Source organism: Pristiophorus japonicus, chromosome 9 (assembly GCF_044704955.1).
Source record: "Pristiophorus japonicus isolate sPriJap1 chromosome 9, sPriJap1.hap1, whole genome shotgun sequence".
Taxonomy (NCBI): domain Eukaryota; kingdom Metazoa; phylum Chordata; class Chondrichthyes; family Pristiophoridae; genus Pristiophorus; species Pristiophorus japonicus.
Window position 1 is genome coordinate 90,282,558 of NC_091985.1, and position 21,465 is coordinate 90,304,022.

The window sequence follows — 21,465 nt, forward strand, 5'->3', positions numbered from 1 at the left end:
CAGAATGACAGCAGCTCCAGTGAAGCAGCACAGCCTTAGTATTGCATTAAATCACACTCAATTCTCTGGGGCTGAACCTACAACTTTCTGACTCCGAGGTGAGAGTGCTACCAACAGAGACAAGCTGGTAAAAATAAAAACATTTAAATAAGGATTTATAGTTGAAAATTCCCAAACTGTCTGCTACCAGGGTACTGTTCTTGGATAATAAAAACAGAAAATGCTGGAAATACTCAGCAGGTCAGGCAGCATCTGTGGAGAGAGAAACCGAGTTAATGTTTCAGGTCGATGACCTTTCATCAGAAATGTTAACTGTTTGTTTCTCCACAGATGAATCATAGAACGGTTACAGCATGGAAGAAGGCCATTTGGCCCATTGAGCCCGTGCTGACAATCAGCTAGTCCCACTACCCTTCCCTTTCTCTGTAGCCCTGCAAATCTTTTTCTTTCAGATACTTATCAACTCTCTTTTGAAAGATAAGATTGAGTCTGCCTCCACCACCCTTTCAGGCAGTGCTTTCCAGATCCCAACCACTCGCTGCGTTTTTAAAAAAAAAACTTTCTTGCATCGTCTTAAACAATAAGGGATTGTGGGGAGCAGGCAGGGAAGTGGACCTGAGTCTATGATTGTATTAAATGGCAGAACAGGCTTGAGGGGCCATTTCTTATGTTCTTATGTCTTTGGTTCTTCTGCCAATCACTTTAAATCTGTGTCCGCTGGTTCTTGATCCTTCTGCCAATTATCTCTATCTACTCTGTCTAGCCCCATCATGATTTTGAACACCTCTATCAAATCTCTCAATCTTCTCTGTTCCAAGGAGAACAACTCCAGCTTCTCCAGTCTATCAATGTAACTTGAAGTCCTTCATTCCTGGAATCATTTTTGTAAATCTTTTTTGCATCTTTAAGGCTTTCACATCCTTCCTAAAGCGTGGGGCCCAGAATTGGGCACAGTACTCCAGTTGGGACCAAACCAGTGTTTTATACAGGTTCATCATCATTTCTACACTTTTGTATTCTATACCTCCTATTTATGAAGCCCTGGATCCCGTAATCCTTTTTAACTGCTTTCTCAATCTGCCCTTACATCTTCAACGATTTGTGCACACGTAGCCCCCCCCACCCCCAGGTCTCTCTGTTCATGCATCCCCTTTAGGACTGTACCATTTTGTTTATATGTTCTCTCCCTCCTCATTCTTTCTACCAAAATATATTACTTCACACTTTTCTGCATTAAATTTCATCTGCCACGCATCCACCCATTTCACCAGCCTGCCTGTCTTCCTGAAGTCTATCACTTTCCTCACTATACTTCCAAGTTTTGTGTCACAGCAAATTTTGCAATTGCGCCCTGTACACCCACGTCCAAGTCATTAATATATATCAAGGAAAGCAGTGGTCTGAGAACCGACCGCTCACCACTACTGTTTCCTATCACTTAGTCAATTTCGTATCTAATGCTGCCTGACATGCCGAATATTTCCAGCGTTTTCTGTTTCTATTTCGGATTACAGCATCTGCACTATTTTGCTTTTGTACTGTTCTTATACATGGCTTGTAAAATTCAGTCATCTGTTCCAAAGTCCATCTCTGCAGCGCCAGTGACAGTTTGCTTCCTTGTACATTATATAACATAGTTCAGGCAAGGAAAATAGAAAGAGAAAAAAACAAATTAAATCTTTTGAAGAATGCCTTGTATTGTGTTCCTAACACAGATGAGGATACACACAGGAAGGTTAAAGTAACAGTGACCTCAGTCTTTAATAAGACACTCCAGAGTGAGGAACAGGCCTTAGGGGGCCGGCTTATATCAGTGCTCTCGAGGGATGCTGGGATCCGTTGGGACTTCAGGGGATGAGCTCCCTGGTGGCGGAACATGGGAGTGAATGCTTTACAGATACACATCACTCTCTTCCCGGTCCCCAAAGTCAAAGTGAAAACTATTTACCAGATGAGGTGGTCGGGAGCCTTTCTTTCCTTGGTGAACCGCCTCAGTACAAATGTCTGTTCTGGTGTGTTGGCTGTGCCCTCGCTGGGCTGGCGTGTTGTTGGCCTTGCAGGGCTGCTAGGTGAACCTGGCCTTGCTGGGCTGTTGGGCGTGATGGGTTCGATTTCCTGGTCCAGCATAGTGTCGTTGATCCTTTGGTTGTGTGTTGTGGGCTCTCAAAAGTTGGTGTCTGCTGTGGGTTGTTCAGGGCAGTCTGTGAACCGCAGCCTCGTTTGGTCCAGGTGCTTTCTGCAAATTTGTCCATTGTCTAGTTTGACTACAAACACCCTATTCCCTTTAGCTATCACTGTGCCTGCGATCCACTTGTGACTGTCCATAGTTTAGCACATACAATGGTATTCAGATCAATTTCCCGTGACACAGTGGCGCGACCATCGTTTACACTTTGTTGCTGCCACCTGCTCTCTACCTGATTGTGCAGGTTGGGGTGAACCAGTGAGAGTCTGGTTTTGTGTCCTTCTCATGAGTAGCTCAGCCGGGGGCACCCCTGTGAGTGAGTGGGGTCTCGTGCGGTAGCTGAGCAATACTTGGGACAGGTGGGTTTGGAGTGAGCCGCCTTTGACTCGTTAAGGCTCTGTTTGATGGTTTGTATTGCCTGCCCTGCCTGCCCATTGGAGGCTGGTTTAAACGGGACCGAGGTGACATGTTTGATCCCATTGCGGGTCATGAATTCTTTAAATTCGGCACTGGTGAAACATGGCCCATTGTCACTGACCAGTATGTCAGGCAGGCAGTGGGTGGCAAACATGGCCCTCAGGCTTTCAATGGTGGCACTGCTTCCCGACATTATTTCACATTCAATCCATTTTGAAAAAGCATCCACCACCACCACCAGGAACATTTTACCGAGAAACTGGCCCGCATAGTCGACCGATTCTCTACCGAGGTCTGGAGGGCCAGGACCACAAACTTAGTGGTGCCTCTCTGGGCGTTGCTCAACTGAGCACACATGCTGCATTGCCGTACACAGGACTCCAAGTCGGAGTCGATACCGGGCCACCACACGTGGGATCTGGCTATTGCTTTCATCATTACTATACCCGGGTGTATCCTGTGGAGATCAGAGATGAACGTCTCCCTGCCCTTTTTGGGTAGCACTACGCGGTTACCCACAACAGGCAGTCTGCCTGAATGGACAGCTCGTCCTTTCGCCGCTGGAATGGCTTGATTGGCTCTTGCATTTCAACAGGGATGCTGGCCCAGCTCCCATGCAGTACAGTTTTTTACTAGGGACAGCAGAGGATCTTGGCTGATCCAAGTCCTAATCTAGCGGGCCGTGACAGGTGATTTATCATTTTCAAATGCTTCCATGACCATCAACAAGTCTGCGGGCTGCACCACCATCAAGTTTTCAGGCTGCGCCATTTCCACCCCTCGTGGTGGGCAATAGTAGCCGACTGAGAGCATCCGCACAGTTCTCGGTGCCTGGCCTGTGGCGGATGGTATAGTTGGATGCTGATAGCACGAGTGCCCACCTTTGTATGTGGGCTGAGGCATTAGTATTTATCCCCTTGTTTTCAGCGAACAGGGATATGAACGGCTTGTGATCGGTTTCCAGCTCAAATTTGAGGCCAAACAAGTACTGATGCATTTTCTTTACCCCGAACACACACGCTAATGCCTCTTTCTCAATCATGCTGTAGGCCCCCTCAGCCTTAGACAAGCTCCTGGAAGCATAGGCAACAGGTTTCAACTTCCCCGCAACGTTTGTTGTAATACACACCCGACTCTGTACGACACGCATCATATGCTAGCACAAGTCTTTTACACGGGTTATACAATACAAGCAGCTTGTTGGAGCATAGAATGTTTCTGGCTTTCTCAGAAGAAATTACTTGGTTTTTTTTCCCCCATACCCAGTTCTCACCTTTGCGCAATAACACATTTGGGACTCTAAAAGGGTACTTAACCCCAGTAGGAAGTTATTAAAATAGTTGAGTCCCAGGAACGACAGCAGTTCCGTGACATTCTGTGGCCTGGGCGCGTTCCTGATAGCCTCTGCCTTGGCGTCTGTGGACCGAATGCCATCCGCCGCGATCTTTCTCCCCAAAAACTCCCCTTCTGTTGCCATGAAGACTCATTTCGACCTCATCAGCCGCAGCCCTACACGATCCAGTCGCTGGAGGACCTCCAGGTTTTGTAGGTGGTCGGCGGTGTCCTGACCCGTGACCAATATGTCGTCCTGAAAGACCACCATGTGTGATACCGACTTGACTAGACTCTCCATGTTTCTCTGGAGGATCGCTGCAGCCGACCGAATTCCAAACGGGCTTCTGTTGTAGATGAACAGTCCCTTGTGCGTGTTGATGCAGGTGAGGCCCTTCGAAGACTCCTCCAGTTCCTGTGTCATGTAGGCCGAAGTCAGGTCGAGCTTGGTGAACGTCTTGCCTCCTACCAACGTCACACATGGGTTGTCTGCCTTAGGTAGCGGGTATTGGTCCTGTAGCAAGAAACTATTAATGGTTACTTTATAATCGCCACAAATCCTGACCGTGCCAACACTTTTGAGTACTGGAACAGTCGGGCTGGCCCACTCACTGAATTCCACTGAGGAGATGATACCCTCGCATTGCAGCCTGTCCAGCTCCATTTCCACACACTCCCTAGTCATGTGAGGTACCGCTTGCGCCTTGTGGTGAATGGGTCGTGCCTCTGGGACCAAGTGGATCCGCACCTTCACCCCGGAAAAGTTTCCAATGCCTGGCTCAAAAAGGAAGGAAATTTGTAAAGTACCTGGGTACATGAGGCCTCATTGACAAGTGATAGTGCTCGGATGTCATCCCAGTTCCAGTGTACTTTGCCCAACCAGCTCCTTCCAAGCAGTGTGGGGCCATCCCCCGGGACAATCCAGAGTGGCAGTTTGTGCACCGTGTCCTCGTAGGTGATCTTGACCATGGCACTGCCCAGGACAGTGATAAGCTCTTTGGTGTACGTTCTCAGTTTCGTGTGGATGGGGCTCAGGGCTGGTCTTGAATGCCTTGTTGCACCACAGTGTCTCAAACATCTTTTTACTCGTGGTGGATTGGCTCGTGCCAGTGTCCAGTTCCATGGCTACGGGTAAGCCATTCAATTTTACGTTTAGCATTATAGGTGGACATTTCGTCAAATGTGTGCATCCCGTGTACTTCAGTATCTGCCTCCTCTCTGAGGCTCAAAATTGCTTTGATCCACCATGGACTGATCTTCCTCTGCCACTTGGTGATTGGCAGGTTTTGCAGAGCTTGCAGCTCGTTTGCAAGCTTGTTGGAGGTGCCCCATTGTTCCACAGCTCTTGCAAACATACCCTTTGGAGCGGCATGAATAGGCTGAATGGAAGCCTCCACAACGCCAACAAGGTGTGAATTGCCTTACATTCATCCTTTGTTGGGGACTCAGTCATCTGGATCACCTGAGGCCTGCTGGCAGTTGCAGACTCGTGGGTTCTGCCCTGTACATTTCTGCTCGCAAACACAATTCACAGTTAATTTATGAACATTGCTAGCACTTGTGTGCTGAGAGATTTGTTTGGTGTTATCACTGGTGGACATAAGCGCCTGTGATATCGCAATGACCTTACTGAGGCTCGGTGTCTCTACAGTCAAAAGTTTTTGGAGGATGGTCTCGTGGCCAATGTACCGTACAAAAAAAGTCTCTGAGCATTTGCTCCAGGTCGCCATCAAACTCACATTGTCCTGCAAGTTGTCTTAGCTCGGCGACGTAGCTCGCCACTTCCTGACCTTCAGATCGCTGGCACGTGTAGAACCGATACCTCGCCATCAGCACGCTCTCCCTCGGGTTAAGATGCTCCCGAACCAGTCTGCACAGCTCCTCATACGACTTATCTGTGGGTTTCACCAGAGCCATAAGATTCTTCATGAGGCTGTAGGTCGGTGCCCCGCAGACTGTGAGGAGGACCGCTCTCCTTTTTGCAGCACTTCCTTCTCCGTGCAGCTCGTTGGCTACAAAGAACTGGTCTAGCTGTTCGACATAGGCTTCGCAGTCCTCACCCTCAGAACTTCTCCAGGATGCCCACAGTTTGCTGCATCTTTGCGTTGGATTCGTGTCCTCATCGCCAGTTATTGTGTTCGTGTGCAGCCTCATCTGTGTTAGGGAGGTTAAAGTAACAGTGACCTCAGTCTTTAATAAGACACTCCAGAATGAGGAACAGACCTTGGGGGCTGGCTTATATACAGTGCTCCCAAGGGATGCTGAGATCCCTTGGGACTTCAGGGGATGAGCTCCCTGGTGGCGGAACATGGGAGTGCATGCTTTACAGATACACAACACCTTGTGCAACAGGACTGCATTTTTAATTGGTATTGTATAAAAATGCCATTCTATAAAAATGCCATTCCAGAAAAATGAGCTACAAATTCCCAGAATATAAATCTGCTTTAGTTCAATATGTAAAAATATACATTATACACAGGATAATAAGTAACTCAAAATGTGATACAAGAAACACTATTGTGGGTTTAAGTGATCTCAAAACATAGCTCATATTATCTAAACCACAAGGTGTGCTTTCTGTTTTAAAGCAAGCTTGCTTGTGCTTTGTGTGTTTTTAAATTATATAGCAGCTGATCTCCTGTGGTGTTGCACACATCTAGTGAATGCCAAGTGTGGTCTTCAGGTTGAGTAATGTGAGAACAGGGAATAAGTGGACCACGGCTGAAGGAGGAGTGCAAATCTCGAGGAGAGAAGGTAGTACACTGGAGCCTAACCAGCAAAGATAAAAGCATGATGGGAAGGGCAAGGAGAGGAATGTAAAAAAAGATGGTATAGATGTATGTGTCTGTCTCTTTCTAGCTCTGATAAATGCTTGTTTGAAGAAAAAGACTTGAATTAAGGAGCGCCTTTCACGACCACCGGACATCTCAAAGCACTTTGTAGCCAATGATGTACTTTTGGAGTGTAGTCACTGTTGTAATGTGGGCAATGTGGCAGCCAATTTTCACACAGCAAGCTCTCAAACAGCAATATGATGATGACCAGATAATCTGTTTTTGTTATGTTGATTGAGGGATAAATATTGGCCAGGACATCGGAGATAACTCCCCTGCTCTTCAAAATAGTGCCATGGGATCTTTTACGTCCACCTGAGAAAGTAGACGGGGCCTCGGTTTAACGTCTCATCTGAAAGACGGCGCACTCCAACAGTGCAGCACTCCCTCAGGACTGTATTGGAGTGTCAGCCTAGATTTATGTGCACAAGTCCTTGGATTGGGACTTGAACCCACAACCTTCTGATTCAATGGATGCTGGAAATCTGAAGTATAAACAGGGTATGGAGGTGCTCAGCAGGCAGGCTGTGTTTGTGTGGAGAGAAACAGAGTTGACGTGCTACCCACTGAGCCACAGTTGACAGAAGGAGGGAGGATAAGAAATTGTAGAATGTGCTAAGGGCCACGCAGTGGTAGTGGCTAACAGCTCAAGGGCTGCAGAACACAGTGGCGAGGATGAGGGCAAAAATGGGCTAAGCGGTGTAGGAGTGAGTGCCTTAATAGTGTAGTCTGATAGTGCTGCATGCTTAAAATGGCTGAACATGGGAGGAGAAAGAAAAATCCAGCGTGGCTTTCCTAGGAAGAGGCAGACGCCTGGCCCATAGCACAGTGGGAAGCCTGGTGATACCAAATGATGAAAAAGGAGGAAGAATCAGGAGCGGATTGGAGGCCTGTGAAAATAAACTTTTAAAAATAATAGACATAAGAAAATTTTGTATATACTTCTATTGGCTACCTTTACCAAGATTGAAGGATGAGGAACACAAAAAAGGTATTGTTCTACAGTGACACTGATGGTCAGCTTCAGCAACTGCAGCATCACAGCTGTCACATTAATGGGAACTCCTATTATAAACATAACTGAGCAGGTGTCACCAAATGTGAACACAATTAAATTTGTAAAGGTCACAGATATTGCTGACGTAGAACTTTTGGATGAAAAGATGATGGACATACCAATTTTAATATCCTCAGTCAATCATAAGCAGTCCCTCAAAATCGAGGAAGATTTGCTTCTACTGAGTTCTCGGGTGACTGTACAGTTCAATACAGGAATTACAGTCTCTGTCACAGGTGGGACAAATAGTCATTGGAGGAAAGGGTGGGTGGGGAGTCTGCTTTGTCGCAGGCTCCTTCCACTGCCTGCGATTGTTTTCTGCATGCTCTCGGCGACAAGACTCTGTGCTCAGCGCCCTCCCGGATGCTCTTTCGCCAGGGATTCCCAGGTGTCGGGGATGTTGCACTTTATCAAGGAGGCTTTGAGGGTGTCCTTGGAATGTTTCCTCTGCCCACCTGGGGATCGCTGGCCGTGTAGAGCACTTGCTTTGGGAGTCTTGTGTCGGACATGCGGAAGATGTGGCCCACCCAACGGAGCTGGTCGAGTGTGGCCAGTACTTCAGTGTTGGGGACGTGGGCCTGATCAAAAACACTGATGTTGGTGCGTCGATCCTCCCCAGGGGATTTTCAGGATCTTGCAGAGATATCGTTGGTGGTGACGACGCTTGCATCTGCGCACATTCAGAGGCTGAACTCCAAGCCATCGTCAACATCTTCACCAAGGCGTACAAAAGCATAGGCCGTACACTAACCATCCGTAAGACAAAGGTCCTCCACCAACCTGACCCCACCACACAGCACTGCCGCCCCCCCCCCACCCGGTCAACAAAATCCACGGCACGGCCTTGGACAACGTGGACCACTTTCCATATCTCGGGAGACGACCAAGTCCAATGCAGCCTTCGGTCGCCTGAAGAAGAGTGTGTCTGATGACCAGGACCTCCAATCTGGCACCAAGCTTATGGTCTACAGGGCTGTAGTGATACCCGCCCTCCTATATGGCTGAGACGTGGACCATATATAGTAGACACCTCAAATTGCTGGAGAAATACCACCAACGCTGTTTAATAATATATAGACGTCGTGGTGCTGGAATGATTATGAAACAAAATTCTCAGTGCACCGGCAGTGACATGAGATTGCATGACTCCAGCTGACATGATCTGGTTTTATGTCATGACATACTAACCTTGTATCTATTATACTAAATATCATAAAAAATCACAAATGAACACTGCTGCTCTATTATTTCAGTAAACTGAATACTTTCAATCTTGATCAATTTTTGAGGCTCAAATGTACTCTAGGGCTGACAGTATTGGAAATGAAGTGCATAATGATGACATGCTGCAGTAACTAGCACAATAACAGGCTCTCGTACATGGTCTTTTGTTTTTGTTCTGTTTTGAACTTATCTATTTCTTGAAACTGTCACCAAGTTCCACAGGTGGATCCCAGTGAGTTACGATCTCCAAAGCTTTATCAGGAACGTATATCTTTTCTTCACCAATATGATGCAAGAAAGTACCCAAATGAACCCCTCAGAGGAAAGGTAAGGCATGTGTGCAAACTGCATTGAAGTAATGTGTTTACTGAAGCTGTATGAAAGGAAATTCATTGACTATGCCTGGCTCAGATGTACTTGAATGGACTCCTTCAGTGGCAAGTGGGTTAATGCACAGTCTCCTGTGTAACTAAGCCATAAAGCTCAAAGGTCCCAGATTAAATTACCAATCTGAGTTGAACTAGCTGATCTTAGCCAGTATGGAGCAAAAGAGCAGAACTGGAAAGGGGAAACCAAGAACAAGTAAGGAAAGGGTGGGAAGTGGGGGGGGTGGCGGGGGGAGAAAGGGAGGCAGAGAGGAGTCTACCACCCCCGCCTCCCCATAATGAAACACTGTATACTTGAGGTTAAATATTAAAGACAATCCCTGTATATTCTGAGAAACACTGGCAATGTCAGACACATATTGACGTTTCACAGTAATACTACTATTGTGCGACTGACTTCTCTACTGAAGCCAGCAAAACACTATTTCCTTAATACTAGACTGTTTATTTTTCTAAAGCTGAATATATAATTTCATTCCTGTTGCATGGGAATGTTTTTAAATTTCTTTCTGCACCAATGCCTAATTAGAGCTAAAATACATTTGGGTCAAATATCTGCAATCCCACTCCATGGTGTAACTATGATCAAACAGGAATCGTGCGCTGCCGATGTTCTGAAAGCCTGATCCCACCACACTGTTTTCACAGTCAGGCCTTTTTCCTAAAAACAGGCAGGCACTTGTGCCAGTATCAGCACATCTTGGGTACCTACTAGTTTGGGGGAAGTGTGAGGGGGATGTAATGTGGCACCTGCCAGCCACCTTGGGGAGAAGCTGATCGGTCCCCCAGCAGCATCAGTAAAAAGATGAAATGGTTCCCCCTTTTTAAGAGGGACGGTTTCTCTTGGACCAACATTTCAATTTGAGTGCTCCAAGGCATGGTGCCAGCCTGGAATAATCTAGTAAGCTTCACTTATGCTGCCCCACTGTACGAAATGTGGCGGAGAGGTTTCGGGAGCGAATTTCAAAACAGAGCCTGGCAGCTGAAGGCGCAGTCATCACTTTGAGTGAGCAGCCTCAACAGCTTGGATTAAGGACATTATTTTCCATCACCCACACGCTGATCTTAATGAGTTTGTGCTCAGTAAAATGTTAAATCATCTCCGTTCTTGTGATCCTGTTTTTCAGGAAGAGTATTAATCCTGTCACTACAACTGTACTGGATGTTTTAATCCTTTGCCACTTGCCTAAAAGCAATTACTGTCCTTTTGTGAAGTAGCTAAGTGTAAGAACAAAGAGATTACAATAAATTTGTACAAAGTAATCATTATACCACATGTGCAGTTTTGGGCACCCCATATAGAAAGTAGTCAAAGCTATAGAGGGCATACAGCACAGATTCACCAGGATAATGGCAGGCATAAGAAAGTATACTGCAGGGACAGCCTTGAGATACTGGGACTATATTCTTTGGTGCAGAGAAGGCAGGATATAATTAGGTTTCTTTTTAAATTCCATCGGGCTTTGACAAGGTGAATAGGAAAAGAACTATTTCCACTGGTTGGTGAGTCAATGATGAGGGATCATCAATTTAAAATTGTTCCCAAGACAGTGAGGAGCGAGGTTAGAAGAAATGTATTTGCACAGATTACTGTTAGAACATGGATGCTATGTCAAAAGGAATAGTTAAGGCAGAGACCATGGCATCTTTTAAGGAATGAGTAAGTAAGCATTTAAAGCAGAATAAGATACAGGAATCTGGGAAGAGAGCAAGGCAGTGGGATTAATGATTATTTGCTGTAGCAAAGAGCTGATGCAGACATAATGGGATGAATGTCTTCTGTGCTATAAACTTTGATGGTTCTATGGCTATAGCTTTAAATTTTAAACAATGAATGACACATTAGTTAAATGCTGTTTCTCATTTATTGTATTATAAGAGCTGAAAGTCAAAACATTTTTTATGATGGTTGGTAACCTAATGGTATCTACTGCGTTCAGAGGATTGTTCTGCATGACAAAAATATAGCATGCTGGATCATTGAATTATTTCTTGCTGGTCACAACACAGAAGATATTTAAATTGGTTACTGCTAATTATTTCTGCAGGTTGCAGAAAATGCATCTCATACATCTTTTAGACAATGTTAAGTCCTGACTCTAATGTGCTGACTTACATGAGACACATGCTGAAGTCAAGGTCACTCAGGACCTGCACCTTTAATTCCAGCTCTCCAGTGCTGCACTTGCCTGAGACCTCCCTTTATATACCACAGTGGGACAGGTATGGAGTGTCTCCTGCAAGTGCACCCCTGGTGGTAAGGTATGCTTAGTGTTACAGGTCATATCCAGTTAGTCATGTATGACATGGTAAGATGGTTATATACAGTAATGAGATGCATGACAGATAAAGCAAAGGTTTAGCTTACTCCAGGAAGACCTGTATATGTGTGCATTGATTGCTGCCATTGACTCGAGACTCTGCCTTTGACTTGAGTGTTCTTGACTCCATCCCGCAGCATGCTACCCGCCACCATCTCAGTAAAACCCCAGCACTGTACGAGATAGAAAAAGCCATAAGACAGCTCAAGAACAACAAGGCTACAGGAGCGGATGGAATCCCCGCTGAGGCACTGAAGTATGGCAGAGAGGCACTGTTGGCGCGAATACATGACCTCATCTGGAGGGAGGACAGCATGTCAGGAGATCTGAGATGCTGTGATCGTGACCATCTTTTTTTAAAAAAAAAAAGGGGACACGTCCAACTGCGGCAACTACAGAGGAATCTCCGTTATCAGCCACTGGGAAAGTCATTGCTAGAATCCTCCTCAACCGTCTTCTCCCTGTGGCTGAGGAGCTCCTCCCGGACTCTGTGCAGATTTCATCCCCTACGGGGCACAACAGACATGATTTTTACAGCGCGACAGCTGAAGAAAAAATGCAGGGAACAGCACCAGCCATTATACATGGCTGCCTTCGACCTTACAAAGGTCTTTTTGGCACTGTCAACCACGAGGGTCTATGGAGCATCCTCCTCCATTTCGGATGCCCCCAAAAGTTTGTCACCATCCTCCGCCTGCTCCACGATGACATGCAGGCCCTGATCCTTGCCAACGGATCCATTACAGACCCAATCCACGTCCGGACCGGGGTCAAGCAGGGCTGCGCCATCGCTCCAACCCTCTTCTGAATCTTCCTCGCTGCCATGCTCCACCTCAGTCAACAAGCTCCCCGCTGGAATGGAACTAAACTATAGAACCAGTGGGAACCTGTTCAACCTTGGTCGTCTCCAGACCAGGTCGGAGACCACCCAACCTCTGCCGTTGAGCTTACAGTAGGCGTCTGCGAACCGACAGAGGCTGAACTCCAAGTCATAATCAACGTATTTACTGAGGTGTATGAAAGCATGGGCCTTACGCTAAACATCTAAGACAAAGGTCCTCCACTAACCTGTCCCCACTGCACAGCACTGCCCCCCCAGTCATCAAGATCAACGGCGTGTCCTGGACAACATGGACCACATCCCATACTTCAGGAACCTCTTATCAAGAGCAGACACTGACGACGAGATTCAACGCCGCCTCCAGTACGCCAGTGCAGCATTCAGCCACCTGAGGAAAAGTGTTCAAAGACCAGGCCCTCAAAGCTGCCACCAAGCTCATAGCCTACATGGTTGTAGTAGTACCCGCCCCTCTGTGGCTCAGACATGGACCATGTACAGTAGACTCCAAGTCGCTGGAGAAATACCACCAATGATGTCTCTGCAAGATCCTGCAAATACCTTGGAAGGACAGACTCATTAACGTTAGTGTCCTCGACCAGGCCAACATCCCCAGCATTGAAGCACTGACCACACTTGATCAGCTGCACTGGGCAGGCCATATTGTTTGCCTGCCAGACACAAGACTCTCAAAGCAAGCTCTGAACTCTGGCTCGTTTGCCGTGAAGGAGTTCAAAGGTGGGCAGCGGAAACATTATAAGGACACCGTCAAAGCCTCCCTGATAAAGCACAGCATCCCCACTGACACTTGGGAATCCCTGGCCAAAGACCACCCTCAGTGGAGGAAGTGCATCCGGGAGGGTGCTGAGCACTTCGAGTCTCGTCGCCGCCAAGAGCAGGCAGAAATCAAGCGCGGACAGTGGAAAGAGCGTGTGGCAAACATGTCGCACCCACCTTTTCCCTCAATGACTATCTGTCCCACCTGTGACGGGGACTGTGATTCTCCTATTGGACTATTCAGTCACTTAAGAACTCTGAGTAAGTGGAAGCAAATCTTCCTCGATTTTCAAGGGACTGCCTATGATTATGTCCTTGGATAGGGACATAATTCATTGGAACAGATAAGAGCATAAGAACATAGGAGTAGGCCATACGGCCCCTCTAGCCTGCTCCGCCATTTAATACGATCATGGCTGATCCGATCGTGGACTCAGGACCACTTCTCCGCCCGCTCCCCATAACCCCTTATTCCCTTATCGTTTAAAAAAAAAAACACTTTCTTTCTTAAATTTATTCAATGTCCCACCTTGCACAGCTATCTGAGGCAGCGAATTCCACAGATTTACAGCCCTCAGCAGAAATTTCTCCTCAACTCAGTTTTGAACGGGTGGCCCCTTATTCTAAAATTATGCCCCCTAGTTCTAGTCTCCTCTATCAGTGGAAACATCCTCTCTGCATCCACCTTGTCAAGCCCCCTCATAATCTTTTAGATTTCGATAACATCACTTCTCATAAGTCCAATGAGTAGACCATAAGACCAGGAGTAGGCCATCTAGCCCCTCAGGCCTGCTCCGACACTCAAGATCATGGCTGATCTGGCCGTGAACTCAGCTCCACTTACCTGCCCGCTCCCCATAACCCTTAATTCCCTTATTGGTTAAAAATCCATCTATCTGATTCGAATACATTTAATGAGCTAGCCTCAACTGCTTCCCTGGGCAGAGAATTCCACAGATTCACAACCCTCTGGGAGAAGAAATTCCTTCTCGACTCGATTTTAAATTGGCTCCCCCGTATTTTGAGGCTGTGCCCCCTAGTTCTAGTCTCCCCGACCAGTGGAGACAACCTCTCTGCCTCTATCTTGTCTATCCCTTTCATTATTTTAAATGTTTCTATAAGATCACCCCTCATCCTTCTGAACTCCAACGAGTAAAGACCCAGTCTACTCAATCTATCATCATAAGGTAACTCCCTCATCTCCAGAATCAGCCTAGTGAATCGTCTCTGTACCCCCTCCAAAGCCAGTATATTCTTCCTTAAGTAAGGTGACCAAAACTGCACGCAGTACTCCAGTTGCGGCCTCACCAATACCCTGTACAGTTGCAGCAGGATCTCCCTGCTTTTGTACTCCATCCCTCTTGCAATGAAGGCCAACATTCCATTCACCTTCCTGATTACCTGCAAACTAACTTTTTGGGATTCATGCACAAGGACCCCCAGGTCCCTCTGCACCGCAGCATGTTGTAATTTCTCCCCTTTCAAATAATATTCCCTTTTTAGTATTTTTTTTTTTTTCCCCAAGGTGGATGACCTCACATTTTCCGACATTGTATTCCATCTGCCAAACCTTAGCCCATTCGCTTAACCTATCTAAATCTCTTTGCAGCCTCTCTGTGTCCTCTACACAACCCGCTTTCCCACTAATCTTTGTGTCATCTGCAAATTTTGTCACACTACACTCTGTCCCCTCTTCCAGGTCATCTATGTATATTGTAAACAGTTGTGGTCCCAGCACCGATCCGTGTGGCGCACCAATCCCTGTGGCACACCACTAACCACCGATTTCCAACCTGAAAAGGACCCATTTATCCCGACTCTCTGCTTTCTGTTAGCCAGCCAATTCTCTCTCCATGCTAATACATTTCCTCTGACTCCGCGAATCTTTATCTTCTGCAGTAACCTTTTGTGTGGCACCTTATCGAATGCCTTTTGGAAATCTAAATATACCACATCCATCGGTACACCTCTATCCACCATGCTTGTTATATCAAAGAATTCCAGTAAATTAGTTAAATATGATTTCCCCTTCATGAATCCATGTTGTGTCTGCTTGATTGCACGATTCCTATCTAGATGTCCTGCTATTTCTTCCTTAATGATAGCTTCAAGCATTTTCCCCACTACAGATGTTAAACTAACCTGCCTTTTGTCTGCCCCCTTTTTTAAACACAGGTATTACATTAGCTGCTTTCCAATCCAATGGTACCTCCCCAGAGTCCAGAGAATTTTGGTAGATTATAACGAATGCATCTGCTATAACTTCTGCCATCTCTTTTAATACCCTGGGATGCATTTCATCAGGACCAGGGGACTTGTCTACCTTGAGTCCCATTAGCCTGTCCAGCACTACCCCCTTGGTGATAGTGATTGTCTCAAGGTCCTCCCTTCCCACATTCCCGTGACCAGCAATTTTTGGCGTGGTTTTTGTGTCTTCCACTGTGAAGACCGAAGCAAAATAATTGTTTAAGGTCTCAGCCATTTCCACATTTCCCATTATTAAATCCCCCTTCTCATCATCTAAGGGACCAACATTTACTTTAGTCACTCTTTTTTCCATTTTATGTTTTGGTAAAAGCTTTTACTATCTGTTTTTATGTTTTGCGCAAGTTTACTTTCGTAATCTATCTTTCCTTTCTTTATTGCTTTTAGTCATTCTTTTCTGTCGTTTTAAAATTTTCCCAATCCTCTAGTTTCCCACCAACCTTGGCCACCTTATACGTATTGGTTTTTAATTTGATACTCTCCTCCTTTATTTCCTTGGTTATCCACAGCTGGCTATCCCTTCTCTTACCACCCTTCTTTTTCACTGGAATATATTTTTGTTGAGCATTATGAAAGAGCTCCTTAAAAGTCCTCCACTGTTCCTCAATTGTGCCACCATTAAGTCTGTGTTCCTAGTCTACTTTAGCCAACTCTGCTCTCATCCCACTGTAGTCCCATTTGTTTAAGCATAGTACGCTCGTTTCAGACTCTACTTCCCCACCCTCAATCTGTATTACAAATTCAACCATACTGTGATCACTCATTCCGAGAGGATCTTTTACGAGGGGATCGTTTATTATTCCTGTCTCATTACACAGGACCAGATCTAAGATAGCTTGCTCCCTTGTAGGTTCTGTAACATACTGTTCTAAGAAACAATCCTGCATGCATTCTATGAATTCCTCCTCAAGGCTACCCCATGCGATTTGATTTGACCAATCGATATGTAGGTTAAAATCCCCCATGATTACTGCCGTTCCTTTTTCACATGCCTCCATTATTCCCTTGATTATTGTCCGCCCCACCGTGAAGTTATTATTTGGGGGCCTATAAACTACGCCCACCGTGACTTTTTCCCCTTACGATCTCTAATCTCCACCACAGGCCCAACCTACTCAACCGTTCCTCCATAAGTCAACTCCCTCATCTCCGGAGTCAACCTAGTGAACCTTCTCTGAACTGCCTCCAAGGCAAGTATATCCTTTCGTAAATATGGAAACCAAAACTCCACGCAGTATTCCTGGTGTGGCCTCACCAATACCCTGTATAACTGTAGCAAGACTTCTCTGCTTTTATACTTCATCCTCTTTGCAATAAAGGCCAAGATTCCATTGGCCTCCCTGGTCACTTGCTATACCTGCATACTATCCTTTTGTGTTTCATGCACAAGTACCCCCAGGTCTTTCGCCATTTAAATAATAGCTTGCTCTTTGATTTTTATTTTCCTGCTAAAGTGCATAACCTCACACTTTCCAACATTGTACTCCATCTGCCAAATGTTTGCCCACTCACTTAGCCTGTCTATATCCTTTGCAGATTTTTTGTGTCCTCTTCACGCATTGCTTTTCCTCCTCTTTTTTTTGTACCGTCGGAAAACTTGGCTACGTTGCACTCGGTCCCTTCTTCCAAGTCATTAATATAGATCAGTGGGTCAAGCCATTCAATTCAAATACGAACATCCTTTGGGGCTGCTCCTGTGCCTTTTCATTTGGCAGCTGAGAGCCATCTGTAAATTACCACCTAATCTAGTTATAAGAGCTATAGGTTTCGATATAGGTATTAATTTGTCTTTGTTCTGGGAGATCATCAAAGGAATTTTGGGAAGCATTGCATCAAGACAGTGTTCTGGAGCCTTCAGCAGTACACAGTTACAGGTAGTAGGAGGACTCTATGGTAGTAGATAGTCATTTGAAAAGTAATAAAATTTGTTTCAACGGCCAGTTTAATGTTGGTGTTAGCTCAAGGTATATTTGTTAATATGTTTTGAAATTGGTAGCGATTGTAATGACTGTAAAGATACTGTTTGTACTGAGTACTGCTCATTTACTTGTTTCGTGTTGAATACATTTGCTAAGTGGTCGGTAGCCCAAGTTGCAATCTATATTGTTCTGCCTACAAATGAAGTGGCAGCGTGTGATATATTCCAGTTAAGGCAGAGTCCAATGATGGGAGTTATTTGTTCGACTCTTGCATTTATCTAAATATTGGCCAAGTAAAGACACACACGAATCATTAAGGGAGGATGCAAAGTCCACCTATGGGAGTACCGAGCGATGTTGAATGCAAGGAAATATCTGACACGAAATATAAAACTTTGCAAAAGATCAGCTCGCTGGGATTATGAAGGAGAAGGGAGAGTCTATAATCTGGGATGATAAACAGCATTAATGTGCAGTGCTGCCTTCATAGTTGATGGATAAAAATATGGCTACAACAGAAAACTTCTGAACATCTCTCTGCAGTATGGAAGTTGTCATGTATTCAGCTATCATTGTAACCCATGTATAAGCTGACCTAAGTTGTACACCTTGAACATTGACCACAAGGTGTGAACTTGTGGGAGACACTCCTAACCTGGACATTCAGGTATAAAAAAGGAAGCTCCACCCACCTTCATCACTTGAGGTCTTGGTAATAAAGGTAACTGGTCACAGAGTGACCTTCTCTCAAGTATGGGCCTTGTGTGCATTTATACTGTTTAGTGAGGATGTATCAGAAGTATAGCATGTTTCCAGCAAAGTGGTAAAATACAAGTTCAACCATACCAAGCCAAGGTGACGTGCTTCTCGGGAGGGAGGGAAAACCAGAGAACCAGTTACACACACTCGTGTACATCCAAGCTGCACTAGAAGAGAGCCAGGAACAGGTTGCCTCTTTTCTAACAAATGCATTTTAATTTCTGCTCATGTGATATGCACAAAGAAAGGTGATCAAAATTCAGCTATAAATCTGTCAGTCCATAAATTTAAGTGTGAAATAGTATCCATGGGAACCCATGCTGTAAGATGTTGAAATCTAATTGAAGCCATCACACACAGTGTAATATTCTAGTCACATGCATTTGAGTAATAAATGGCAAATGGGTTCAAATTGTAACAAAATAAGACTGCTTTTCTTTTAGTCATTTCAGAACCAAGTTCTTCATTCCAAACTTTCCATTGTTTAATTTCATGAATAAGTTGAACTGACAGAATATCCATTATCTGCTGCCTGTAGATAACTGAGCTATGGTCAGTGGAGTGGAAGAAGCAAGTGAGTGCCAGCACTTGAGCTAATAAATGAACTCAGCCTACAGCTGCATCCACAAGATGCTTGTGTTCCGCTTGTTAAAGCAGAATTTGTTTCCCTTTCTAGCGTCATGGAGCCTTTGTGCGCACACAGATCAACCCACAGAGTGGAAAGATAGCTCCCAGAGGAGAAGAAACATTCCTGGTTACTGGAGGGTCACATTCACTTGACCAGTTAAAAAAAGAGAGAGGAAATTTGGGGGAAAACATATTGGCCTCACCCAAGCCCAGCTCAACGAATTCTCAACAGCTGCTGTGTTCTGGAACTTGCTTATCAAAACCAGACCTGGAGGAAGCTGCCAAGGTTTATCCCAGAATTCCTGCTGAAGGACAAAACAGCTTTCGTTCACAGGCAGATAGTGTACATATTGGACTCTGAGCGGCAGCAAGTTGCTCTAGATCTCTCGTCAACCACAAGACAAAAATGAAGCCACGTTGGTACAACTGTTAGATGCAATGGTATGCTATCATCTCCAACAGTGTCTCAGATTAATTGTTCACGTGTTTCAGTCAGTAACAATACCGCAAAACACAAACTGATACCAGTCAGCACTTAAAAATAAAAATACAGCCTTTTTCAAATGACACAGCTGTTCAGTAGTTTGATCTTTATAGCCATCATTATTACCCCAAAAATGAAGTTTTTCTGAACTGTGTATAAACCTGTTAATTTCAGTGTCAGAATACCTTGTTACTGTACAGCTGCATGAGCCTGCTTCTGCAGTTATTTGAGCATTGTTGCCACTGCAATTCTGATAATGGTCCTGTGCTCCTTTAAGTGCTAGATTGGCATTCTATCAGTAGTACAAAGCATTCATAAATTCTGGCTTAGATTTAAATTGTAATTTTTCCACTCATTTTTGCAAACACCGTTGCTGCTGATTTTGTTCTGTCCAAACCAGCAAAGGACAGGCACTGACAATAACAATAAGGCTGGCCTACCTATTGCATTTCTGTATGAATTTTAAATTTACAGATGGTGGAAAATTGTTCCAATCTACAGTAGTCCACCCCAGCAAATGTGAAGTAGTATAAGGCAGAAATATTAAAAGCAAGAATTAATTAAAATATATTTAAATACTGTAATTCCATTTGCTGCATTTCAGCTGTACACAGTTAAAAGTTATATTATTGTTTGTGATTAAATATACATTCAAAGTTTTTTTAAAAACAAAAGTATTGTTCAATTGTAATAAATTTATTTAAAAACTTTTCCCTGTTTGTATTTCAAACAAAACAATAATATAACTTTTAACTGTGTACAGCTGAAATGCAGCAAATGGAATTACAGTATTTAAAAAAAAATACATTTTAATAATTCTTTTAATATTTCTGCCTTATGATACTACTTCACATTTGCTGGGGTGCACTACTATAGATTGGAAATATAAGTCCCAATTTTAGCTCCTTGCACACAATGAGAACAGGGAGGGTGGGGGTCGGGAGTTAAAATAGAGACACCATTCTTCCCTCTAGACAGATTCCACACTTAACGCCCAGTGCCAGCTTTACAGGTGTATTTGAAGCAACAGGTGTATTTGGAGCAGCATGTGAGGCCCGCACACATTGCCCTAAATGTTATGTTCAGAATCACTCCACAAGACTGTATTGTAAGTTCAAATTGTTGTGACCTTGGTTTCTTTAATGTGACTCCAGAGTGAGGAAGCAACATGGCAGATTACCTTTTATACCTGCTTGCCCAGGGTGCACTAGTAACCCTTGGGTCTCCCATAGGTGTGGCCCCTGGTGGCAAATCTTATGCATGTATGTAAACCGCACCAATATATAACAGCTGTAAAACAATTATGTCATTTTTCGGCCTCGCCACTATGTCAGTTTGTGAATTTGAATTCAGTTTAAAAAGAAACAAATAAATCTGAAACAAAAAACTAATATCAATAATGGTGGCCATGAAGCTCTAGGATTATTGTACAATCTGAATTAGTTCACTAATGTCCTTTAAGAGAAGGAAACCTCCCATCCTTAGCCAGTCTGGCCTACATGTGACTCCAAACCTGCAACATGGTGCTTGACTCTTAACTGCCTTCTGAAGTAGCCCTGCAAGCCACTTAGTTGTTTCAAACCACTACAAAGAAGTATAAGAATAAAACGTGACGGTCCACTCAGTTTCGACTGAGCTATTGAATTCGAATACCCTAAAGGCCCAGTCAACCCTGCAAAGTCCTCCTCACTAACATCTGGGGACTTGTGCCAAAGGCATTGGATTTGGACATGCTCCCAAACTAACAGCACCATGGGAGTACCTTCACCACACAGACTGCAGCAGTTCAAGGCGGCGACTCACCACCATCTTCTCCAGGGCAACTAGGGATGGACAATAAATGCTGGCCTAGCTGCCAGGTCCCATTTTTAGAATGAGAACACAAGTCAGCAATCTACTTCCAGGCTCTTTTGATGCGAGAAACTTCCTATTGGAGCGATGCGGGTAAAATTCAATTTCAGTGGCAATGCAAGGGAAAGGAAGACCAGGGTACATGGTGTAATATGGGCATCCGATGCACTATGACTGATTTTGCAC

At 44.8% G+C, this 21,465-nt stretch overlaps 1 protein-coding gene across 1 annotated transcript in view; it reads left to right on the top strand.

Moving 5' to 3' along the window:
• Positions 1-19,473, top strand: part of LOC139272644 (uncharacterized protein C2orf73-like) — a 74,107-nt gene extending 54,634 nt beyond the window's left edge. The window contains exons 4-5 of the mRNA XM_070888720.1: positions 9,267-9,379; positions 18,994-19,473. Of these exons, the coding sequence (XP_070744821.1) occupies positions 9,267-9,379; positions 18,994-19,305 (425 nt within the window). The 3' untranslated portion in view covers positions 19,306-19,473. The remainder of the gene's footprint in view (positions 1-9,266; positions 9,380-18,993) is intronic.
• Positions 19,474-21,465: the final 1,992 nt, after the last annotated feature.